A 25,081-nucleotide genomic window follows, 5' to 3' on the forward strand; every position below is an offset into this window, starting at 1 on the left:
ACCTCTTTCATGAATCCCGACAAACAGAGCCATGATGTCAGTCGCATCACCACCGCTGTGGAGGTGCTGCTGTATTAGCGGTGTTGAGGGACAAGTGTAACAAAGTTTTTGATACTAACTGTCCCTCTTTAAAGAGCTCCCAATGCAGCTCTGGCAGTTTTTCAATAAAAAGTCATTAAGTTTGTTGTAATTTGTATTGTGATATTTGGCTGTGAGCACCTGGCAGTTGACAATACAGAACTACAAGGGGGCCGGGGAATATGTCCTCCTGCCAAAGAGATCCAGCTATTTCCAGTCTCTGTCATATGATGTAGCCCTACACTAGTGTTGCCAGCCACGGAAACTGACAGCGTCCACCATGATGGAATCCGGTGGTGAGTCGGAAAAAAGGAACTTATGTTCCTTTTCTGGGACATAATATTTGTTATCTGCACGCTGGAAAGCTGAAGCCACCGAAGCCAGGGTTTGCCGAACTGTTTTGGCCAGGTCAAAAACGGCCTCATGAATTGGAAGGGCAACCTTTGATGAAGAGGAAGAGTAGAAGATATTGAGGAGTTGATGCTGGGTGTCTCTAACGTCTTCCAACTGTTTCTGAAGGGTGTCCACCACCTTCCTTGCCAGCTCCTGGAAAAGACGGAAGTCATCTGCCAGAAATGGTGGAGGCGGCACAACAACTTGGTGGAGGAGACACAAAGCCCTGGCTGGGATGATTTAGTTGGGGATTGGTCCTGCTTTGAGCAGGGGGTTGGACTAGAGGATCTCCTGAGGTCCATTCCAACCCTGAGATTCTATGATTCTATGACTTTGAGGAGGAGGAGGATTTGGCCTTAGGTCCTCCTCCATTCTGGCTTCCTCCATCTCCTGAGGTGGTTCAGAGGTCTGGATGCTGTAACTGACTGTTACCGTACTCAGTTCCCAACAGTCCGATATTACATATGATCATGTTGGGCTGAAGGGCGACAGAGATTCCAAAAACAAAAAGGGGAGACAGATCTGGAGTTGAGACTGATATATCACCTTGGGCATATCTTCAAAAGGCCTACCTAGCTCCACTGCAATATCTAAGAGCCTGACTGGGAGGCTGAGGTGGGCAGGAGGGGTTGGAATCACTTATAGCCCTTCCCTTTTCTTTCGTAGGGCTCTTGCCTGGGAGGCACCGCAAACTTGGGAGGCTGCTGGGGCCCAAAGTGCTTCCTGGAAGCTGGAGGCCTGTAAAAGGCTTAAGGAGCAAAGGGTGGCCATCAAGTCCTTGAAGCTTCGAGTCCGTCTGTTTTGAGAACAGGGAGGTGGCCTGAAAGAGGAGGTCCTGGATGGACTGCTGCACTTCGTAAGGGAGGCCAGATGACTGGAGCCATGAACAGCGCCTCATGGTGACTGCTGACACCACAGTCTTGGTTGCTGAGTCGGCTGCATCCAGAGCCGCCTGGAGGGAGGTCCTGGCCACAGTCTTGCCCTCCTCTAGGATGGCCATGGACTCCTGCACTGACTCCGGTGGCAGGGAGTCCTTAAATTTGGACAATGATTCCCACAGATTAAAATCTTACATCCTGAGCAGGGCCTGCTAGTTGGAGATACATAACTGGAGACTGTTTGTATAATAAAGCTTACATCCAAACAGGTCCAGTCTCTTGGGCTCCTTATTTATGAGGGTAGCAACTTCCCAGTCTGTCCCGCTCATTCGCCGCCAACACCACCAGGGACCCCAGTGGGGTGGGGGCTGCAAGTAAAGGTATTCAAAATCACCGGCTAGGACACAGTATTTCTTTTCTGCCCTTTTTGAGGTAGGGGACAGAGAGGAAGCAGTCTGCCACAGTGATGTGAAGGGGCCCATCAACGCTTTGTTAACAGACAAGACCACTCTGGAAGGAGTAGCTGCAGCCAGGATGTCTATTAGGCTGTGTGCTGACTCCTTAAGCTACTCAACTTCCGGGCCCAAGTTAACAGCTACCCTTTTCAGGAGCTCCTGGTGGGCCCTGAAGTCATCCTCTGGGAGAGGGTTACTAGGGCCTGCGACAGCCCTCCCCTCCACCATATCCACTGGGGCCATTTCTTGGATATGGGCACCAGGGTCAGTACTGGAGTCTGGGTCCAGAGCCAGGCGGGAAGAGACAGTAGTTTGCCTTTCTGACACCACAAAGTATGAGAGTACCGGGAGAAACTGCTAAGGCACTGGCAGAAGGGCTAGTACCAAAGTCTGGTTTTTAGACCCAGTACCCGCTTGCTCCTCCAGGCAGCACTGGGAAACTGGGGACCGGCAGCGGGCTGGTGATCACTGCATTGGGACCAGGAGGGCTTGTCCCAGGATGGTGCTGTGGTGGAGCTTCCTGCATCCTGCCCCTTCCTGTCCCCAGTCGTCGTGGCTTACAAGAGGCCTTGAGGGGTTGGTGGTATTGGGAGGTACAGCAGGTCCTTTGCCACCTGGAAAACCTCCGGATGGGAAGGGGCCAGCAGATGCCTGACCCCATGGCTGCTCCTAGGAGTCGGTGGTGGATCCCATACTGAACTCAGCTCCCTATGCAGAGTTATTGGCACATCAGAAGCTCTGGAGAGGGCAAGTGGCCCGACATGGGTCTCACTATACCAATCATACCCTGCTTGTCTCTTCTCTGCACTGGAGAATGCCATCTCTCAGTGCATTGTTTCTTCTGCCTCTTCCTCTGCACCAGGGATGGAGAGTGGTGCTGGGAAGAGCCCCATGCTAGGGAGCACTCCGCATGGATGTCAGGGTACTTGGCGCTGATTCAGAACGGCTTGGCTCTGAGGCCGGTCCGAGGGTCACCTCCACAAGAATGGCCTTCAGTCAAATCTGTCTATCCTGTCTCGTGCAGGGTTTGAAGTCTCTGCAGAGCTGGCATTTTAACATGAGACTCCACTAGACATTTTAGACAGCTAGTGTGAGTCACTAACTTGCATCCGTTTGCTGCACAAGGCACACAGCTTGAAGCCTGGGGACTGGGGCATGCCCAGCCCCTGGGACGAAAAGTCCCTTGAGAAGAGGGACAGCTATATATATACTAACACTACTATATATACTAATTATAACTAAGAACTATATACATGGACTACAATAACTATACAAAATACGAACAGAGCAAGTCCAAACCACTGGGAAAGGAGCCTTGTTTAGTAAGAAGGGTCATTCCAGCAACAATCATGAGCAGTAAGAAGAAACAGAGGATGTGGGGCCTGCAGCACCATTTATACCAGTGCAGACGTGCACAACTCCAGAAGGCAATAGAACCAGCCCAATGGATACCACAGAGGGAAAAGTCTCCGGCAACTGCACGTGGTGCATGTACACATCCACCCAGCATGGAATGGACAAGAGCAAGCACTGGAAGAATAACTTCAAATTGCAAACAGAAAAACAACAGCCTTAACTGACTGCTAATGGCTTCATCTCTAGCCAGGGGCAGTTGAGAAGGAACTGAGGACAGTTAGCTCATGCATGCGGGCTAGCCTCGTGGCGCAGCACGAAGAGAGACAGCCCAGGCACGCGCCCAACGGACACTGCTACTAAAGTTCTCCCATCAGCAGCACAATGGAGCACCCATTGCGACATCACTCGAAGAAGAACTTCTACCTAAGCTCTCATTAATTTTTAGTTCTGTGACCAGTATTTATCTATCTGGTAGGACAAGACCTAGAAGAATTCCTCCGTGTTGGCTGCAAAAACTTTTGAGTTAGGAATTTTTCATGCATAATGTTTAGAAATTCCAAGAACGTTTTAGTACTGACAGCATGAGACTCCCAGCTTGTGTCACTAAAATTGAAGTTTCACATGATCATGCAGCTTCTCTCCCTCCGCAAGACATAATAGATAGATGTGTAATGAGGTGGTCATTCTGTTCCCTAGTGTGATTTGGAGGTCTATAGCAGTCTCCAACTAATCTTGTGCTTTAAAGACATTGATCTGTAAGCATTCAAGATCATTTTCTTCCAAGTTATTAGTGACTCAAACAGGTAATGCCATTTTTGACTTAAAAGTACCACTCCCCTTCCCTTTTATGCACTTAAGCCTTCCAAATTAGCATCTAACCATTGATTCTAACATTCCAATAGTGCGAATCATCACACCAGGTTTCAGTAATACCAACTAGATTGAATTTATGCTCATAACTTAGCAATTCCCATTACTCTTGTTTGTTAAAGAGGCTCATAGCACTAGCCTATAGGCAATTCAAGAATTTCTTCTCTTCATGTTTTTGGTTCCTTGATTAATTTTGTTCCAAACAGCTCTACTGTGTACTGAGTACTCACATCTTCCCCCTTTTTACCCTCCCCCTTTTAGTGTTAGTTTAACCCCTCCTGACTACTCTAGTTAGTCTATTCCCTGGGGAAATAGTTTACTGAGCTGGAGACCATCCAAACTATATAGCCTCCTCCTCCTACAGAAAGTGGACTTATTTTCCACAAAATCAACAACTTGCACCTTACACCACTCACCTAGCCAGCAGTTCACTTTGAGCACCCTGAAATCATCTACCATCCGCAAGACATCAAATGACACAGGATGGGGGAGGAGGCATAATTGCTCATCTGATGAGGATGACAACTTGTTCAATGGCACTGCCTCTTCTTCAGCTCTCCCTCTAGAAGGTCCTGGGGTACTAGTGGTTGCCCTTCTTGGAAGGTGCTCTTGAGTAAGGGTAACCTCTACAGAACTGGTTGCCCTATGGGACCCCAGGATTCTAGAAAGTCCATTCTTATGGGACATAAGGGAAGGGGGAGGGACCCCAAGAGTGTTCCTGCCAGAGAAGGTGTCGGATCAGTCATTGGTTCCTGGAGTCTCTTCCTAGGGATACATCTCAGAGGAGGGATGTTCAAATGGAAAGGTAGTGGAATCTTGGGCAGTGATCTCAAGCGTCTGAGGAGGTGGTATCCCCAGTTTTAAGTAGGGGTGGGGGGTTAATGGCGTCTGTACTGGTGTTTCATTGGGACTAGCAGCCATGCCTGCATGTGTGGGTTTGGCAGCAGAAAGGTGCATGTCAGTACTGGCAGGAGATCCCTCTTGGTACCTCTCAGTAGAGGGGATTCAGGTTCTTCAAACATTTGGAAGTCCTCTTGCAACAAAAACCTAGTTAGCACTGGGGAAGCAGGGCACTCAGTGGCTGGTTGCAAAACACAAAAACAGGGCGAGCCGTGCAAAAGCATATGTGGAAAATTAATAAAACAAGATCAAAGAGGTAAGAATAAAACAAGTAAGCTGGCTAAAACTTTGAGGCTAATGTACACAGAAACGCTCAGTCTCTAACCACAGGTGGTTGAGAAGGAACTGGAGTTGCGTCTGCCAACCCCATATGCCCTTGGATTGGACCATGAAGACATAAACAGGGTGCAGGCCCAGTTACAAAAAATCTCTGAACAAAATTGCACTGGAGCATGCACACCTAAAGTGGAGCACCCATAGGGACACCTACTCGAAGAATCAAGATGTTTTCTCAAGTCACACAATGTAGGATATAAAATAGTTTTGTACTGCAGAACAGAAATGATAAATAAATTACCTTTTTTAGTTTCCATAAACTTTTCATAACTATCTGGAAAGTCATCCTCTTGTTTTGATTTCTCTATGGGAGGTACAACAGCTTCACCTTCTTCCTCTTCATCTTCATTGAACCACATTTCTTCATCCTCCTCTAAGGCTCTTGCATCTCGGCGAAATCTGTTGCTACGCAATATGGATGGGACGCTGTAAAGAACGACCACAAATGATTCAAGCCTTGTCGCTGGTTTACAAACAATCAAACAAGGAACCATGAATGGTTGATACAGTGTGGCGAAATATCAGCACAGAAGCAACCTGAAAAAGTATAACCCACTATGAAGTACAATAATCAAAGACTGTACAAGCTCATCCTGGAAATAATTTCTTGATGCCTTGAAATGAATTTAGTGGGTTGATGAAGGGAGTCTAGATCAGGCTAGTTATTTAGATTGTACATTCTATCTGGACACTTATAAAGAATCAAAGTGCCTAAAAAGCAAACTGCATGACCATGTCAGTAGTAAAGATTTCATAGAGGATTCTGCTCTTGACTCTACCCAAGTTCTAGTAACCCCCTCCCCAAATTAGAGTTTACGTTTAACGTCAAATAGGTCAGGAGGGTTTTAGAGCACACAGCAAGATGCATCTGTGTTTTATGAACTATTCAACAGAGGCTTAGGCTGTACTGATTCAGCTGCACCACTGTAAGACCTCTCATGTAGCTGCTCTACGCTATCAGGAGAGAGCTCTGTCATCAACATGGCGCTGTGCACACTACCACTTATGCTGGCGAAATTTATGTCACTCAGGGGTGTTTTCTCCACACCCCCAAGTGATGCAAGTTTTGCAAACATAAGTGGTAGTGTAGACATGGCCTTAATCGAATTTCTCTGATAGAAAATTTATTAAAATGAGCTAACAGAAAACATTCCTTCCACCCTCAGCCACCAATTTACTATTCAAGTTGGTCAGATCCACAAGTCAGATTATTGTGTAAATTTAACGTGGAAACAAGAGAACATGAAAAATAAAGTAACTGCACACACAACAAACTACTCTGGGGAATCCTCTAGAAAGACTATCCAGAGATGCTATTAGAATATTTTGTTTTATTACAAAAGTTTGAGTTTCAAGATGTGCGAATAATACAGTACCTGTTCAATTTCTGATTTTGTCTGTCTTTTTCTTGTTCATATTTAGTCTTCAGCCCCTTGAATGTCTGAACATATTCAATAGATTCAAGTGCCTTATAAAAGTTTTCAACTATATGTGCAGTAAGAGACTTGATATCTTCCTGCATAAGCACAAAACAATATTTAAATCTCAAATATAATAGTAAGATACAGAAGATCAGAGGTTTTCAGTAAAGGCTATTAGCTTTAAAAGTTACTCGACTAGTTTTTCCTAAATTAAAAAAAATATTGCAAATGACAGATGAGACAGTTATTTCGTTTTTCCTTCCTGGAAAAGTTTAAATAAATAAATCTGAGATCAGCAGAATTGCTTCTAATGTAAATGGATGCTTGAATTTATCTGCTCCTTTTTCTCACTTGCTGTCCCTTTTATCTGTGATATCAACATGAGTTTCTGTGGAGATGAATATAGTGTTTTATACACAGGATTACGCCTTCATGTGAAAAAATACGAGGCAAGAGCAAACAAACACAGAACATTCATATAAGGATCAGAGTTTTACCATCCACTTTATATGTTATGTAGTTAATGTGGAACAGCTACTTCTCAGTCAGTCTCTAATGAATCGCCCTTTATGGGCCTGATCATTTCTTTCTGTACTAAAATGGGCTAAGGGGGAAGAGTCAAAAAATGCCCACGCTTGAATGAACTGAAAACCCAATGCATTTTCTCTTCTTGTGGTAAAGGTAACAGCTACAGGTAGAAGACACTTTTCTCTTCACGCAGAACCCAAAGATTTACCTGACCTCAATGCTATAGATCTCAGGGCACCCACACCAAACAAATGTCATCCCAGGTATTCCTGCCAGTCCCCTTCTTCCGCCCCAAGCTGCCCAAATGGCTTGGTGGTCATGATGCCATTGGTGCCATTTTCCCATACCTTTCCCTACAAGGGCAGTGAGTAGTATCAGGCCTAAAATTAACATTGCTCAAAGCAACACACATACCTGTACGTTTTTACAGCTATTACAACAGGGGTGGGCAAACTTTTTGGCCTGAGGGCCACATCTGGGTGGAGAAATTGCATGCAGGGCCATGAATGTAGGGCTGGGGCACAGGGCTGGGGTGCAGGAGGGAGTGCAGGGTGTGGGAGGGGGTGCAGTGTGCTGGATGGGCCTCAGGGCAATGGGTTGGGGTGCAGGAGGGGTCTCAGGACAGGGGGTTGAAGTGCAGGAGGGGTTTGGAGTGGAGGCTCCAGGCCGGTGCCGCTTACCTGGAGCGGCTCGGGGCAGGGGGAGGGGCGCGCAGAGGCACGCAGAAGGGCTAAGGCAGGCTCCCTGCCTGCCCTGGCTCCACACCGCTCCTGGAAGCGGTCGGCACCACGTCCCTGCAGCCCCTGGGGAAGGGGGACACAGAAGGCTCCGCATGCTGCCCTCGCCTGCGGGTACCTCCCCCGAAGCTCCCATTGGCTGCGGTTCCCTCTTCCAAAACAATGGGAGCTAGGGGGGTGGGGCAGGGAGGTGCCTGCAGGCGAGGGCAGCGCGCGGAGCCCTCTACCACCCCCTTCCCCCCCGCAGGAGCTGCGGTGCCGGCTGCTTCCGGGAGTGGTGCAGGGCTGGCAATCCTGTGGCCTGGATCCAAAGCCCTATCGGGCTGGATCTGGCCTGCGGGCCATAGTTTGCCCACCCCTGTATTACATGCTGATTTCAAGAGGAGAATGTTAACCAATTCCTACCCCCCAACTTCTTGGCCAGACATGCTCCCTAAAGTCCTGCAGAACCCTAAACATGCCCATTTTCTGGATAGGGACTGCCAGCAACTCAAGGTGTTAAAGCATGCTATATTTACTGTCCTCTTTCTCTCTGCAAACATGAAAGTGGGTCTCTGTGAACACCTTCTTGGTCTGAAATAACTTGACTTAGTTGAGCTTTGGGGCACACTGCAAGGACCTTCTCTTTACCCAGGCTTTGGGAACAAGCTGAAGTAGGCTGTGTCTACTTTGTTTTTCAGCATGCAATTTATGCTCATTTAGACTCCTTTAGACTTATAGTCACACCCACTTGCTGACACGCAATTTATGCTACATAACTCCTCTGAATTTCACCCATTAACTATGCAGTCGATTAGTCAGAAGGATGTCTTTCTAAAAGACACAGGTTTACATCCTTTGCAACTGGTCTATTTTGGCCTCAGTCAGGAAGTACAATTTACATGTAGGTAAGGAATAGGGATTAGAGGGGAGTAAAATGGTAGTCAGAATAAAGAAGTGGTTTCCTCTTTCCCTGTTACACAACAGGTAACAAGTAACTAACTGCCCATGGGTAAGTGGAAGGCCTTTCATTTATGACTTCTCTGGTCAGAGACCTCCCATATTAGATATCTAAAATGTCCATTTAATGAAAAAAAGGAAGTTAAACTCAAAAAGTCCCCATGCATGCTGGTAACAGCTGATGTTTACTCAACAAAAGCTGTTGTGATAGCAACTCTTACACCAGACAACTGACTGATGAAAGCACTGCTACTTGTGCTATTTTTATTTCATGACAATAGCAGGATCACCATCACTACATGTATTCAAAGTTGTTCAACCACATGGTTGGTTTAGGAAAAATAAAACCAAACCTCCTGAGTTGCAAGGACACTAGAACTCCCTTTTCATTACAACACTGATTTAGAACAAAAGCACTTTTTCCAGTTTAGATGAAGAAATTATAGTTTTAGCCTTATAAGACATTATTTTACTGATGTAGATACCATCTTAAATCCAAAGTAATATGCAAAACCTACAAATATAGGATAGTCTTGTGGGAAAGATTAACAGCTACAGGTAGAAGACAGTCGTCTTCTCCTCATGCAGAACCCAAAGATTCACTTGACCCCAACCCTATGGATCTCAAGGCACCCTCACCAAACAAATGTCATCCCAGGTATTCCTGCCAGTCCCCTCTTTCCGCCCGAAGCAGCTCAAATGGCTTGGTGGTCCTGATGCCATTGGTGCCGTTTTCCCATACCTTTCCCCTATAAAGGCAGTGAGTAGAAGTAGCAGGCCTAAAATTAACACTGCTCTAAGCAACACACACCCCGTACGTTTTTACAGCTATTACATGCTGATTTCAAGAGGAGAGTGTTAACCAGTTCCCACCCCACAACTTCTTGGCCAGACATGCTCCCTAAAGTTATAGGAAAAGGACAGTCAAGCAAGATACAAACACAAGACTAAACAAAGGACTTTTATACTTTAGTATTATAATAGCTAAACTTTTGTTATTGGTACTATCCTATTTAGTGTGAAATTTTCTAGACTCTGCATTTTGTGTTCAATGCATAAGATGTTACATGCCTAAAACTTAGTGTTTTAAACAAAACTGGCTTAAAAACTTACCACTCTGATGAATTCAAACAGTTCAATTACAGCTGAGTTCAGCAGATTGTACCTAGTTCCATTATCCAAAAGAGCATTTATAACTGGCTCAAACAGGTTCCCTTTGGTGATATAACGGTTATAAAATTCATCCTTCAGGCCAATTATCCTCCTCATAAAGCGAAGAGCACCTGCAGTTTAAAGAAAATTTAGAAATCTTTGATAATCATTGTACAATCCCCATTCTGCTGTGATTGAAGTCAACAGAAAACCTAAGATTGACTTCAGTGGGAGTGAGATCTGCAACATCTGTTAAAAGGGCTGCAAAAGTTCTTTTCAATACTTTTTTGCTTGCTTTTTAAAAACACTTAACTAAAGGTTCAAAATAAGTATCTATTGGTTTTGTCTTTTTCCTATCAGGCAAACTTTTCTTTCTTTCACATTTCTTGTTGCGCACAAACCAACACAACTTTCCATTATTATTATAATTATTATAATTAATAATTATAATTATTCCATTATTATTGGTTCCATTATTTTCTTGTTTATATGAAGCAGCAGTAAGTGTTAGCCCATCAGATATATAGATTTTATTGGTTCATTTGTGTGCTCTTTCTGCTGTCTAGCTCTGAGAGGCGAGCACAAAACATGTTAGGTCATTCCTTATGTACCATGGTGCACAAAATAGTGATTTCATTAATTTCCTACCAAAAATAGTGGATTTTATAGTTTTATAATGATCTCAGTTTAGGTGAGACTAGACACCTAATTATATTTTATGCTTACTACCCAATTCCAAAATGATCCATTCCACAGGGTGGAGGGGGAAGAGAATTACCAACCTCTCCTTCCACAGCACAGTACTTGGGAATATTGGCAGGGAATATCGGCAGGGAATATCAGGTGTTTTCACCTTCCTTTGGAACACTAAGCAGTATCAGGTGGGCTTATACTATACAACTGATTTTCTGCTTTTGCTAGTGGACTAGAAGACAATGGTCCTTTAAGCCTTCTACCTATGTGTTTCTCTTAATTTGAAAGTTGTGTCACATTTTGGACCTAAATTACATGAAAAGGTAACTTCAATAAAGAATAGCAGCTTTGGTGGCTCACTGGATTAAAAAAATTAGGATATTTACACATTTACAAATTAAGCCAAGGCACTGCATGTAAATTCAACAGATTCTGAACATGAAGAAGTATTTCAGTGCTAAATGTATACCACAATATTTAAAACAAAGTAAATTACAATTCAATTTACTACTTACACAAGGCCAAAAATGTGTGTTTTGAATTCATCAAGACCAATACTCTCCTTAGCAAATCTTTGTTCATAATATAATTCTTGATGTGATATGTGTGGTGTTCCACACAAAAGGTGAGCAGCTCCAAAATTAAGGCAAGCAGCTGTGCCGTTTGATAATTATCTACAAGAAAAATAAAACTAACTAAAATCAGGCATATAAAAAACAAACCAAACTTTTCTACGCATCCACAGCTTATGACAAAGTAGTTTTAGCCTATTAACAGTTAAAAGTGAATAGAGATTTATCAGCTTGTTAATTTGACTTCTTAAGAGCTTCCTATACCAGCCTACACACCTAGGTTATGCTTCTTCTCTGTCAATAGGTGAAGACTGAAAACCTACTTAATATCTTTGGCTAAGGAGAACAGACACCATGAATAGATATTTGGAGGTCTATGTCAATAGGAAATATAAAAACAAAATTATAAACAGCCTAAACCCAAAATGGAGCCTTTATTGGGGGGGTGGGGCGGGACACAGGATACTAGGCTAGATGGACCACTGGCCTGACTCAGTATGACCATTCTTATGTTCTAGATGCACTTCTTGTAGCAGTAATGTTTTCCTAAAGGTCAATCCAATTAAAAAAATCCAACTCAAGAAAGAATCCAATTAATAAATCTCAGACAAGTGTCTTCCTTGATACAAATTTCACCCATCAATCATCTGAGCTTCAGCAGCACTTTTTCCTTGATAGAAAAGAATTCTCTATTCAATACAGTAACTCCTCAATTAACCTCGTCCTGGTTAACGTTGTTTTGTTGCTGATCTATTAGAGAACATGCTCATTTAAAGTTGCGGAATGCTCCCTTATAACGTCGTTTGGCAACCGCCTGCTTTGTCCACTGCTTGCAAGAAGAGCAGCCCCTTGGAGCTAGCTGGTGGGGGGTTTGAACCAGGATGGGCCTTAGCCCCCCTAAGTTCCCTGTGCAACAGCCACCCAGCAGGCTATCAATTGCCCGGCAGTTTAGGTGTCCCTCCTCTCCCACTGCCATGTGCTGCTCCTGCCCTCTGCCTTAGAGCTGCTCCAGGGAGCCTCCTGCTTGCTGTGCTGAGGGGGGGTGGGGAGAGAAGAGGGGTGCTGAGATCATGGTGTCCCCCTCCCCTCGCTCCTGTACCCCATCTCCACAGAGCGGGGGAGGGACACGACAGGGCTCAGGATGGAGGGAGCCTGCTGGCAGCAGCTGCTGTCTCAACTTGCTGATCAACTTAAAAAGGCAGTGTACTTAGAGGGGGGTCAGTGTACTGAAAGGGGCAATGTGTGTTTGTGTCTCTGTCTCTCTCAGACAAACACACATGCACAGTGTGCGTCTCTGTCTGACACATACATGCACCCCCCAGCACTTTGGAAAGTGGAGGAATGGTGTGCTCCAGTGGGATAGCATGGGTTCATCATCACGTTCCATTTCCGCAGGGAATGTTTGCAGCCACTGCCATGTGTCTATTTGTGTCTCCTCCCTCCATTCGTGCTGCCTTGTAGAGTGTGAGGCCACATTAACAACGTGTTAACCCTTGAGGGCTCAGCCAAGTGCTAGTTCATCATTTAGCACCAAGGCATTCCCTGGTAAATATCCCACCCTCTTACCCCACTACCTCAACAAAGCTTCTCAATCATCATTGCTGTGTATAGTATTAAATTGTTTGTTTAAAACTGAGAGAGAGAGTGAGTACGTATATATAATTTTCATTCCCCCTCCCCTTACCCCCCCCCAGAACCGAACCGAACCTAACACTATATCTATCTATCTCACAGTTGCCAACCTTCACATGGTAATTAAGCACCCCGACTTTAGCTTGATTTTGGGCTTATTGTGAATCTCATTTCAAAACAAGGCCAAAACAAGCTAATCCCTAGAGAACCCCAACACTCTATGTGACTAGATACCCCAGTGTGCAGTCTGGGACTGTGGTGGGCCTGCTGTGCACCCTGACTCTCTCCCCCGCTTGCTCCTGCTTGCCTCCATTTGCTCATTTGCCGAGAGCCGATCCAAAAACAACAAAAAGTAGTAACAAGCTACAAGCCAAAAACTAGCCAACAAGCAACTCATAAGCCAAAAAAAACCAAAACCAAGCCCAATTTCTGTGTTTTTTCCACGGGTTTGGCATGTCTGATGCATATATTTATTTAATTTCCCTGGAACCTAACCCCCCCCCCCACCCCACATTTACATTAAATTTTGTGGGGAAATTGGATTCACTTAACATTGTTTTGTGTAAAGTAGCATTTTTCAGGAACACAATGACAACGTTAAGCAAAGAGTTACTGTACAATTCTGTAAGACAGCCTGAAGCAAAGTCAAATGAAAACGAAGGTTTTTTGTGTCTGTTGGCTGGGAGAAAGTAGAACCTGTAATCTAAACTAATAAAGGAGATTTTAAAAAAAAAACAGATTTAAGTTTGGAAATATTTTATTTTACAGCTTTTTCCTAATATATACTGAACAAATCCATGCTGACAAAATAAATTTCAAAATATAAAAAGACTACCACTTACCAGGACAAATAGTGTTACTCTTGTTGGACCCAACTACTGCATCTGATATACAAATAAGTGTCAATACAGATTTTCAAAACACTGTAAAGTGCCTATTTAATAACAGATAAATAATCAATTCCATTACTAGCTTCAATCAGCTGATGGCACAATTTCATGTGTTAATAAGTTATACAAAAGTACTATAACAATAAGCTTATATGCCAGGAAAGATTTCTATGTTATGTTTTCTAGTTACAAAACCTTAAAAAGACCCAAAAAACCCACACTTCACTAAGTGCTTGTTATACTTAATTGAACATTTAAGAGTAGTGTTAATCTTTAGTCAAAACACTTACCTAAATTAATATTTCTACAATAAAAAAACCTTATAATTTAGATATTTCATACACGAATATTTATAAAATACACAGAAATAGATAAAGAATTCCCTTTTTAATATTTGCCAACTATCCAGCTAACACATTCCTCATTAGATAGACCATAGTCATTTTAAGTGAGATAATGGACAGTCTCAAAACATATTTGAAAAGTAACTCTTATTCAGTTTCACCATCTTTTAAAATGGGGATCGTAAGAATTACGTACCTCACAGAGGTATTATGAGGATACATTTCTCTTTGTGAAGTACTTCAGAGACAAAAAGTGCTGAGTATTATTATTTCAGCAACATTTTATGTGGCCTGGAGAATTCAAATACTTTTTTTCTTTAAACCAGGGGTCTCAAACTCAAATAACCACGAGGGCCACATGAGGACTAGTACACTGGCCTGAGGGCCACATCACTGACACCCCCACCACTGCTACCCCTGGCCCCACTCCACCCCTTCCATAAGGCCCCACCCCTGCCCCATCTCTTCCCTGCCCCCACTCTAACCCCTTCCCCGAAATCCCCACCTGAACTCTGCCCCCTCCCTGCCCCAGGGGGTGCAGGAAGGGTGTAGGGTGTGGCAGGGGTTCAGGGCAGGGAGTTGAGGTGCAGGAGGTGTGCAGGGTGCAGCAAGGGACTCAGGGCAGGGAGTTGGGGTGTGGGGTGCAGGAGGGGTGAGGGGTGCAGCGGGGAGCTCAGGGCAGGGGGTCGGGGTGCAGGAGGGGCGCAGGGTGCAGCAGGGGGCTCAGGGCAGGGGGTTCAGAACATGAAAAAATGGGGGTTGCCATACTAACTCTAACAAGACTAATCAATTAAGCTGGGCTATTATTAGCAGGAGAAAAAAAACCTTTTGTAGTGATAATCAGGATGGCTCATTTCAAAACAGTTGACAAGAACGTGTGAGTAACAGTAGGGGAAAAATTAGCATGGGGGAGGTGGGACAGAGGGCTCTGTGTGATGCCCTGGCAGCTCCTCCAGGTACCTCCCCTGAAGCTCCCATTGGCCAAGGTTCCCCGTTCCCGGCCGATGGGAGCTGCGGGGGGTGGTGGCTGGAAGCAAGGGCAACACACAGACCCCTGTACTTCCCGTCCCCCAGGTTCCCGCCGCTTCCCAGAGTGGCATGGGGGCAAGGCAGGCAGGGAGCCAGCCCTGCCCCCGGTGCACGCCAGGCCAGAGCTGCTCTAGGTAAGCACTGGGGGCGGGGGCATGCGCACAGGGAGCTGGCGGGCAGCAGAAAATAACCCCGTGGGCTGCATGTTTGAGACCCCTGCTTTAAACCAACAGAAAAAGGAGAAAAAAAGGTGTGAGTAACAGTAGGGGAAAAATTAGCATGTGGAAATAGTTTTTAAATTGTGTAATGACCCATCCACTCCCAGTCTTTATTCAGGCCTAATCTGATGGTGTCCAGTTTGCAAATTAATTCCAGTTCTGCAGTTTCTCGTTGGAGTCTGTTTTTGAAGTTTTTTTGTTGAAGAATTGCGACTTTTAGGTCTGTAATTGAGTGTCCAGGGAAGTTAAAGTGTTCTCTGACTGGTTTTTGAATGTTATAATTCTTGATGTCTGATTTGTGCCCATTTATTCTTTTGCGTAAAAACTGTCCAGGTTGGCCAATGTACATGGCAGAGGGCCATTGCTAGCACACGATGGCATATATCACATTGGTAGATGTGCAGATGAACGAGCCCCTGATGGTGTGGCTGATGTGATTAGGTCCTATGATGGTGTCCACTGAACAGATACGTGGACAGAGTTGGCAATGGTCTTTGTTGCAAGGATAGGTTCCTGGGTTAGTGTTTTTGTTGTGTGGTTGCTGCTGAGTATTTGCTTCAGGTTGGGGGGCTGTCTGTAAGTGAGGACTGGCCTGTCTCCCAAGATCTGTGAGAGTGAGGGATCGTCCTTCAGGATAAGTTGTAGATCCTTGATGATGTGCTGGAGAGGTTTTTGATTGATTAGTCTCGTTAGAGTTGGTACAGCAACCCACATTGTTTTGTGTTCTCTGTGTGTATATCTCTCTCTTCCTACTGTATTTTCCACTGCATGCATCTGATGAAGTGGGGTTTAGCCCACGAAAGTTTATGCCCAAATAAATTTGTTAGTCTCTAAGGTGCCACAAGTATTCCTTGTTCTTTTTGCTGATACAGACTAACACAACTACCACTCTGAAACCGGTCACCTTGTGCAGTAACTGAGGTTCTTCAAGATGGTTGTCCCTGTGGGTGCTCCACTTTAGGTGTCTTGGCTCCTCGTGCTTCTAGTCGGAAACTTGTGGTAGCAGTGCCCCAGTTGGCTGCTCCGAGTGGCCACCCCCAAGCGCAGCCAACCGTCACCCAGTTCCTTCTCTATCCGAGCTGAAACTCTGAAGCGGAGGGGGGCGGGCGTTGTGGAGCACCCACAGGGACAACCATCTTGAAGAAACTCAGTTACTGCACAAGGTGAATAACCTTCTCTTCTTCTTCAAGGAGCGTCCCTGTGGGTGTTCCACTTTAGATGACTGAAGAGCAGTGCCCCTCGGTGGAGAGGAGTGGCTTCGGAGTTGATGTATGTATGATGGAAAGCACCGATAAGACTGAAGTGAGCGTCTGCAGTTGCCTGCTGTTCCAGAGCATAATGTTTGGTGAAAGTATGGGGCGATGCCCAGGTAGCTGCTTTAGAAATATCTGTGATGGGTACATGTTTGAGAAAGGCTATGAATGTGGACACAGCTTTAGTGGAATGTGTGCAAAGTCCAGAAGGAGCTTACAAATTGTAATTTTGGTAACATAGTTTGATACAATTAGAGATCCGTTTAGAAAGTCTCTGTTTGGAAATGGTTTGGCCTTTTGATCGTTCTGTTGTGGATACAAATAGCACTGACGATTTTCTGAATGTTTTTGTTCTCTCTCTCTAGAGCGCCAGCACGCTGCGGACATCTAGTGTGTGAAAGGACGCCTCCCTGTTGTTGGCATGTGGCTTGGGAAAGAATACAGGTAAGTGAATGGGTTCATTGAGATGAAAGAGGGAGGCAACTTTGGGTATGGGTGTAGGATTACTTTGTCCTTGAGGAATGTGGTATAAGGTACTACTCTCCCATCCTTCCTACTGATATGGGGGGAGGTGGCATTATTGATTCATCTGGAGATGAAGTCGGAATGTGGGTAGGTGGGAGGGTGTCACCCTCTGGCCTGTCTGCAGATTCTTCAGCTTCCTCCTCCAGTTCTGGGGAAGCTGGCTCAGATGGCGGAGGCGACAGCTGTGTCCTGGACCTAGATGGATTGGATGGCTTGATGTTTTAGGCTCTGTATAATGCCCAGGGGTCCCACTATGCTCACTGAGGTAAGAAGGCCATGGGGGGTGGGGGGGAGACAAGTGAGTCCAGGTTTAGGAGAGGGGTGCCCACTCCTGTCTCCACTTCATCTTCTTCATCACTGGAGAGAGGAGGGGTCGAGCCAGCGAGTGTAGTGATAAAGCTTGGCCGTGACCTGGCTCGGGTGCCAATGGTGCCAAAGAGCGATGTTCCCAGGGTGGAAGCAATGAGTAGGTTCGCATGGCTGACAAACTGATGCAGTACCAAGAGACTCAGTGCAGGCAAGCTCAGGCTGGGAACCAGAGGGAGCGCTGTCAGTGCCATAGACTTGTCATATTGTATTGGTGCAGCAGGTGGTGCCATAATGCTGCTCTGTGCCTGAGGTTTCTGTTCCCTAGGTTCTAAGCTATGAGGCTTAGTTTTGCTGCTACGAGAGTGAGACCGCATAGGGTCTTTTGCTCCTTGGGGCGTCTTGGTACTGGACAGTCCCAGTGCCTCGTGGTTCGGCGCTCTGGGTGCCATTGGTACCGGGGCAGTTTTTGCAGTCAGGGATTGCTTTTTTGGAGGCGAATACCGATGTGGTGAGGAATGAGACCACTTTTTTGTGACTTTGGTAGGACGAGGGTCCTTAACAGCCATTTTTGAGGAGGCAGCTGTAGGTTAGGACTGGAGAGGTGATGTCCTACACTCAGGGTTGGAGGCAGGTCAGAGGGATCTCTCCATCATTAAAAGTTTTAATTGGAGGTCCCTGGCCTTTCTTGTCCACGCTGTGAGTTTCTTGCGGTGGGGACACTTCTGCCTGGGGAAAACACAAATTACCCAACGGGTTCATTGCGAGTGACTGTCTGTCACCAGTATTGAGAGTCCGCAGGTCAGACAGCGCTTGAAACCTGGAAAGCCAGGCATGTCTGAGAGGAGCTGAATGAAGAATGGAAATAGTCCTGGTCTAATGCCTCTTCAAGCGGCTGCCCGCCTCAGGCAGGGAGAAAAAACGTGAAAGTGTGTTTTTTTTAAATGTGAAAATGAAAGAAAAATGAACAAAGAGATAAACAATGAGGAAAACTAACTGAAAAAAGGGCAGAGATTAAAGGAATATGAGAGTAGATAAGGGCACCGCTGTCATTCTGACTGAAACCAAGGGCGGTAGAGAAGGAACTAGGTGGCAGTTGGCTGCACTCGTGGGGGAGCAGCACAAGACAGCTGCCACGCGTGTGTGGCCAACCGGAGCACTGCTATCACAAGTCTCCGACTAGAAGCACAGGGCGCCAAGACACCTAAAGTGGAGCACCCACAGGGACACTCCTTGAAGAAGGACTATGACTTTCAGCATTTCTGTGTCACTGGAAATTTCAAAATAACACTAATCTCTGGAGTTAATACCCTGCAGATAGCCAAATCCTGGGATCGTGTTTTCTTTGGTAAGTTACAAAGCAATTTGTAAAGGCTCTGAAACACTTGTGAAGTTGAACACATTTCCTGCTGCACATCAACAATTCTAAAAGTTACCAAGAAAAACTGTCTGCTGCTACCAACAGAAGTTATGATTGCAGTTTTGCATCAGTAGCCAACAAATGTACCAAATACTGAAAGTTTTAGAAGTGTGTGTATTGGGAGTTACCATGGACATGCAGTTTGAGCAGGAATTATATAGCAATACTTTAGCTTTTATTAAAGGTTGACAAGAATAAAGTTAATAAATTATTAATATTTCAGACTTGGCATGTACTACATTTCCATGGTTCTGCTTATTTTTCTATGACCTAGTAAGCACAGTCCAGGTTCCCAAGGCTGCAGAGCACAAAAGGCATATTACTACAATTCACATCAGTAACTCAAACACTTTTTGAGGAATCCATGGACTAGTAATATTTTTGTATATCAAGTTATGCTTATTCTTATCTGAGAGGCAACAATAGCCTCCAACAAGCATATTCTGCTCTCACACTACAAATCAGTGACATCATTTGTCTAGATGATCAGTTGGTAAGCATGAAAAAAGTCAATCCAACATTTAATCCTACCTTTTCCACATTTGTCTTCTGAAGTATTAGCCAAGAGTGGTGCGGTGAGAACATGCATACAATGGTTGTAGAAGAAATTGAGAAATTCACTTTTCTCTGTTTTCTGAAACAAACATTTATTTATTGAACATTGGTGTGAATTTAGTGCCCTTGCTAGTGAGGACTAATAGCACTTAAGTAAAATACAGCACAGGCAAGACATAAGCTACCTCACATAGCCTTGAAAGTATCTTTTGATACAGGTTTGCAACACACCAGGTGTTCTCTAGAGTAGAATGAGCCCATCACACCCAACGGTGTAGAGCAGAGTGGGAGGGACTAGGATGAGATCAACCTTACATAACTTGTGATTAAAGCAAAAGCATGAACTCAAATCAAAAAGGAAAAGAAGCGACCAGTAATTTTGCATATATTGCCTGAAGCTTCCGTATATTGGGAAGAAAAGAAACTAAACGAAAAGAAACGAAACGAAACGAAACAAAACGGAGGGACCACTATCCTCATCTGTTCTCTACAATGCATAAAACATTTAAGGATTGTTGTATGTACATAAGGTTACTAGATTTTACTTTAAAAACTTCTTTTGGTGACTATAATTCCAAACCAACACAGGCACATTGTACTTTATATACACTTAGAGAAAAAGAATTTAAACTAACAGCTACTCACCATAACAAAGCAAACCCTGGAGACCTAAACTTTATAGAACATTTTAATCCAAAGGTAATGTTTAGATTCTATGTAATGCTGGTTAAATGGAATTATCAGAACTCTGGGCACAGTTTTAAACAAATTTCAAGGAGTCCTGGATTTTTGTTCATTTCTGACAATATAAACAGAATCATACTTATGAACAAGTATTCTATCAGGATAATGTACATTCTGTAGTACGGGAATGGCTCTATCAAGGTGGATTTGCATTATGCTGTAGGAATTAAACATTGTCTTAGCTTCATGCAGACACATTGGACTCTTTTTTCCATATTTTGACGTGGCCCACACAGCCAATAGGAGTCTAATATCCATGCGTCTGGGGAGAAGATTGCCAATTTTAAGAACTTCTTAGACAATGCCATGTTTCTTAGCATTAATTAGATACAGTAATTACAAATCAGTGCCTTTCACTATCAATAATTTTATGGAAATTTTCCAGTTGACAAAAATCATCAGGCAAAACAGGACAATGCCAAAATGCTTTTCGTTCCTACTATCCTCCAACCAAAGAAGACAGTTAGAAAGAGTAAGACGACTTTTTAAATGTGCATAGACAGTAAAGTTTCATTACCCCTTTGCATTTTCTTACATTAGCTGTGGCCAACATATTCTCTGGATCAATCAGAGTACGTAAGAGTCCCATTAATTGAACAGCCCCACCAAGTTCAGGGTCAGTATCGCAGATCATTTGCTCAATAACTACATTGATGAGGAGGATATCCTGCAACAAAGCAAATCAATTACATATAAGTTTTCAGCAATACAAATACTACTAGACTGATTTTTATTCGGTCTCTAGGTGCTGCCATTGAAAGCTCACACGTGAGAAAATAACTGAAAGCGAATGCAAAACCTGAGTTTCAAATATTAAAACAGTACAGTAGAATGGAAAAAATAAAGATAACCTGAAAATGAGCCTAGATGCAAAAAACCAAATGTCTTTAAAAATCAGGTGCACTTTTCTCCCTCAAAGTGTCACTCCAAGGCAGTGCCTTAACCATGCATTTCCATACTTGAACCTGTTTGCATTTCTTTTACATTTAATGTTAAGTCTGAACCCTCCTGAGTTTGTAATGCTTGTTTTTGGGAGAATAACAACAACATCCCTCTAATGTTTCATATTCTATGTAACTATATGTACTCTCAATCTTAACTCCATCTTAATGTTGTTTTTGTCTAGTAATATACCACCTAGTACCCTGGATTTCACCTGGCAATTGATGGGAACCCATTCTATAATGAGCAAAATACAGGTTTTGTGTGCTCATATCTCCCTCCCACCACAATCAGAATGCTGTTCCTTGTCTTCTTCCTACATTTTCTATACTCTTATTAAAAAAAAGGCTGTAACACATTTAAGAAAATTTATATTTATATTTTATATTTAAAAAAGATCTCAATTCTGCAAAAAAAGCGAAGAGTACTGTCTTAACAAGTATAATCAGCATATACACAAATTATCAGACAGTCCTGTAATATTCTTACTTACATCATCACTCTGTTGGGCTTCTTGCATTACAAATTCTCGGACCATGGATGGACTAAATTCTACTAGATAAGAAAATATATCTGTAGCAGCTGATCTAACTTGCAAGTCATCCATACCCTAACAAAAAAGTAAAGTCAGTTTATTACAGATGAACCATTTGAAGTACAGTAGCATAGGACTATGATAAAACTAACATTTGATTGCAAGGTCATACTGTACATTAAGCAAGTCCAATAGTCCCACTATAAATATGAAGAAAACTTTCCACACTACCCAGAAAGAGCGTAAAGATTTGTGTGAATTTGATGGCCACAATTTTGGCAGCTAGTAGTTAAAGTCCACATAGCACTACTTAATATCTAGATGCAAATATTCTCTATTTATTACCACAGCTGAGTTAATTTAGTACAAAAGGGCCAGTATAAAGGTTTACAAACTTATCCCAATCACATACAACTATTTACACTTACTGTTTACTCATCTAGAGCATGAATACGTTTCTTCAGGGAATGTCTTTTTTCCTTCTTGATAACTAACTGGTCCTGGACCAGAGCCAAAAAAATTCAGTGGCTCTAGAAATATTTGTACTGATCTACAAAGGCACATTACAGCCTTGAAAGATCATGAGATTTTAGGACTTCAATATTGTGTTAGTCTGATGTTCTTGTTCCACTTAATTTGTGATGTGTTTAGCAGATCAGTAGACATGAGCTGCTATAAAGTGAGAGACTAAACACTCTAGAGCATTTGAAAGTTGGGATTCAGAATTTTTAGGTGGTACAAACCATTGTTTTTTAGGTAGAGTGGTAACTGCTAAATCACTTCAGAATTGAAATGAAGGAAAACAAATTGGAAAACAATATTTATATTCTAACATCTCAATCTGTCATGATTAAAAATGTTTCATACCAGTAGAAAGACGGAATTCCCAGCTTTCCAAAGGCATATAAATCCTTTGTTTCTAGTCACAAAACTGTCACTGATAGCTTATGTATAGTTGCACTGGTTCAGGACTGTGCATACCAGAGTTGAGTCAAGAGATCAAGAACTAAATGTAATTTTTAATTCTGCACTCATATTATCAAAACCAGGGACATTCACCACATTCACTTACCTCTCCACCACACAAGTTTAAATATATTTTTCTAAATTATAACCAAAATTTTCCAAATTAGTCATTGATTTTGGGTGCTCCACTTGAGACACCTTGATTTTCAGAAGTGCTCCAACTGAAGTCAAAGGGGCTGCAAGCCCTCAATAGGTCTGAAAAATTCAGCCCAGAGTGTCAAAACAGGACACCAGAATTCAGTATCCTTTTAAAAAGAATTTGTCTGCAAGAGATTCACTTACCATTACAATTTCAAGAGCAGGAAGAATTCCCAACTTTGCCAAAGTTTTGAAAAATGCATCTCTGTTCTGAGGTTGTAATGTCTGAGAAAATGCGCAGAACTCCTTGAAAAAGTTAACCTATAACATTTGAAAGATATATTAACAAATAAAACATTTGTGTAATTAAATTCCTAGTACATCAAAGAAAAATAGTGAACTATATTGGATAAAAACACTTGAGAAACCTGTTATACTTCTTAGATAATAATGGTAAAAGGCAGCTAAGAAAAAATCTGACTTGTCCAACTTGAATCTCAAATTGTGTTATTCGACAAAGATAGAAGAAAAACCCTCCTGAAAGAATGAAAGTGAGCACCTAGTTATCTTACTGAACTGAGTATATGAAGGATTTAAATTGTTGTCTGGCATATCTGTTGTTTAAATACAACAATAACTATTTCTTTTTCTCCACTATGTTCTTTTCTCCAATACCGCAGTTCATTCTAGTGAGAGGTAAACAGGTTCAGGGAGAAATGCTGGCTATGCAACATGGTGTAGAGAATCAGGGTGGCAGCTATAAATACAAAAATAAGAGACTCCAGAGGTCATCCTTCTTTCAGTTACAAATAAGTCCAAGATTTTTAAGTACAGATCAGCAGGCAGTCCCAGTGGCCTGTAAATCATTAAATTTAAATTTGTTCACAGTGACTTTTCAACAATCTCAGGACCTCTGACAATAGGCCTTTGGTGAAGGACACATTGATACAGCCAGAATTGTGGAACTCAGCAGTACTGTGTAGGATAAACAATATTACAACTACGTAATGGTGAAGAAAATTTTCAGGTGTCTACATTCTAATGTCCTAGCTGATATTGTCAATAGTAAAATAAAAAAAACCACAATTTACTCTTTACTAGAGTTTGAGAACTCAGTCAAGAATTTGTTACTTCATTTTAGGAATATGGCTTAATGACTGCAAAAAGGTAACTGAATTGAAGGTTTGCAGTACAAGTTTAATACTTAAGCCTCTGAAGTTTCACATGCAAAGAAAGGACTCACCAGTTCACGTCTTTTGTCATCATCTGTAGCTTCATCTGTTAATTGTGCAAAAACTTCAGACAGAAACTTCTCGTCTTCCTGCATAACACATTATATAACAATTACTATTACATCATAATAGTCAAAACTAAAAAGGCATTCTATTATACTATATTCAAGCCAATTTTTATATATAGTCATAAAATAAAATTTTCTACTTAGCTATGTGCTTGTGCTTTAGAATCTAGCATATTAACTTTGGTGGTCTTGCTAGCTAAGTTACAGGTCATGTACTTTGACATTTTCATCATGAATAAGGAAATCCAAGCCTGCAGATCTGAAGTGTGTGTTCTAATGGATTTTATTGTATTAAGCATTATTTGATGTGAAATGCCTTATATTAAACTTATAGTATTTCACAGAAACTAAACTCTATCAGAACTAATGGGTCAAATTTTGCCCTCAGATAAATACACTTGTAAAACTCCTACTGATTTAAGTGAGAACAAAATTTAGATTTAAGGTTTTAGCCTAGTAACAGCATACCTTTATTCATTACAGTAAAAACCTCTCAAGTTCAAATGCTAAGGTTTTTTAATCCTGTTGTTTTATAGAACAAGAGATTGGCATGGAAAATCAATACCATCTCTCAACATGTTACCGCAGAAAACAGAGGTTACCAAGCTTGCTTCCTGAAGTATCAAACTTAACATAAATACCATCTCCCTTACTCCACACTCTATCCCTCACTTCTCTTTCTAATGCTCTTTCCATGGCTCATGACTCCCAACCCATCCCCATATACTCAATTATACTGGTATAACCATGTTCACACAAATAGTTTTGCCAGTTTAGCTATACCAGCAAAACCTTCCTAGTGTAGACAAGTCCTGGGTCAGACAGCTTCCATGAGCTGTGCCTTCTATTGGCTTGCCCACAACGGTTTGACTTCCAGTGAGCTAAACCCATGAAATTGGAAATATAGATTTCCTTCTGGGTTAAGTTCAGTCACGTCAAACCCCATGGAAGCTCTGGATCTAAGTAACCTTCCCTG

General features: G+C 42.9%; 1 protein-coding gene across 5 annotated transcripts in view; it reads right to left on the reverse strand.

Annotated features, from left to right (window-relative positions):
* Positions 1–25,081, reverse strand: part of PPP4R3B (protein phosphatase 4 regulatory subunit 3B) — a 67,410-nt gene that overhangs the window by 15,127 nt on the left and 27,202 nt on the right. For 3 of the 5 annotated variants that reach the window (XM_084625255.1, XM_084625254.1, XM_084625258.1), the window contains exons 5-14: positions 24,049–24,126; positions 23,010–23,126; positions 21,660–21,776; positions 20,742–20,891; positions 19,457–19,559; positions 13,783–13,824; positions 11,252–11,410; positions 10,005–10,174; positions 6,643–6,782; positions 5,508–5,692 (exon numbers count right to left, since the gene is read on the reverse strand). In XM_084625255.1, the coding sequence (XP_084481381.1) occupies positions 5,508–5,692; positions 6,643–6,782; positions 10,005–10,174; positions 11,252–11,410; positions 13,783–13,824; positions 19,457–19,559; positions 20,742–20,891; positions 21,660–21,776; positions 23,010–23,126; positions 24,049–24,126 (1,261 nt within the window). The remainder of the gene's footprint in view (positions 1–5,507; positions 5,693–6,642; positions 6,783–10,004; positions 10,175–11,251; positions 11,411–13,782; positions 13,825–19,456; positions 19,560–20,741; positions 20,892–21,659; positions 21,777–23,009; positions 23,127–24,048; positions 24,127–25,081) is intronic. The other 2 variants (XM_084625257.1, XM_084625256.1) reach the window with 1 other exon arrangement.

This window comes from Lepidochelys olivacea, assembly GCF_965140295.1.
Source record: "Lepidochelys olivacea isolate rLepOli2 genome assembly, chromosome: 3".
NCBI classification, from domain to species: domain Eukaryota; kingdom Metazoa; phylum Chordata; order Testudines; family Cheloniidae; genus Lepidochelys; species Lepidochelys olivacea.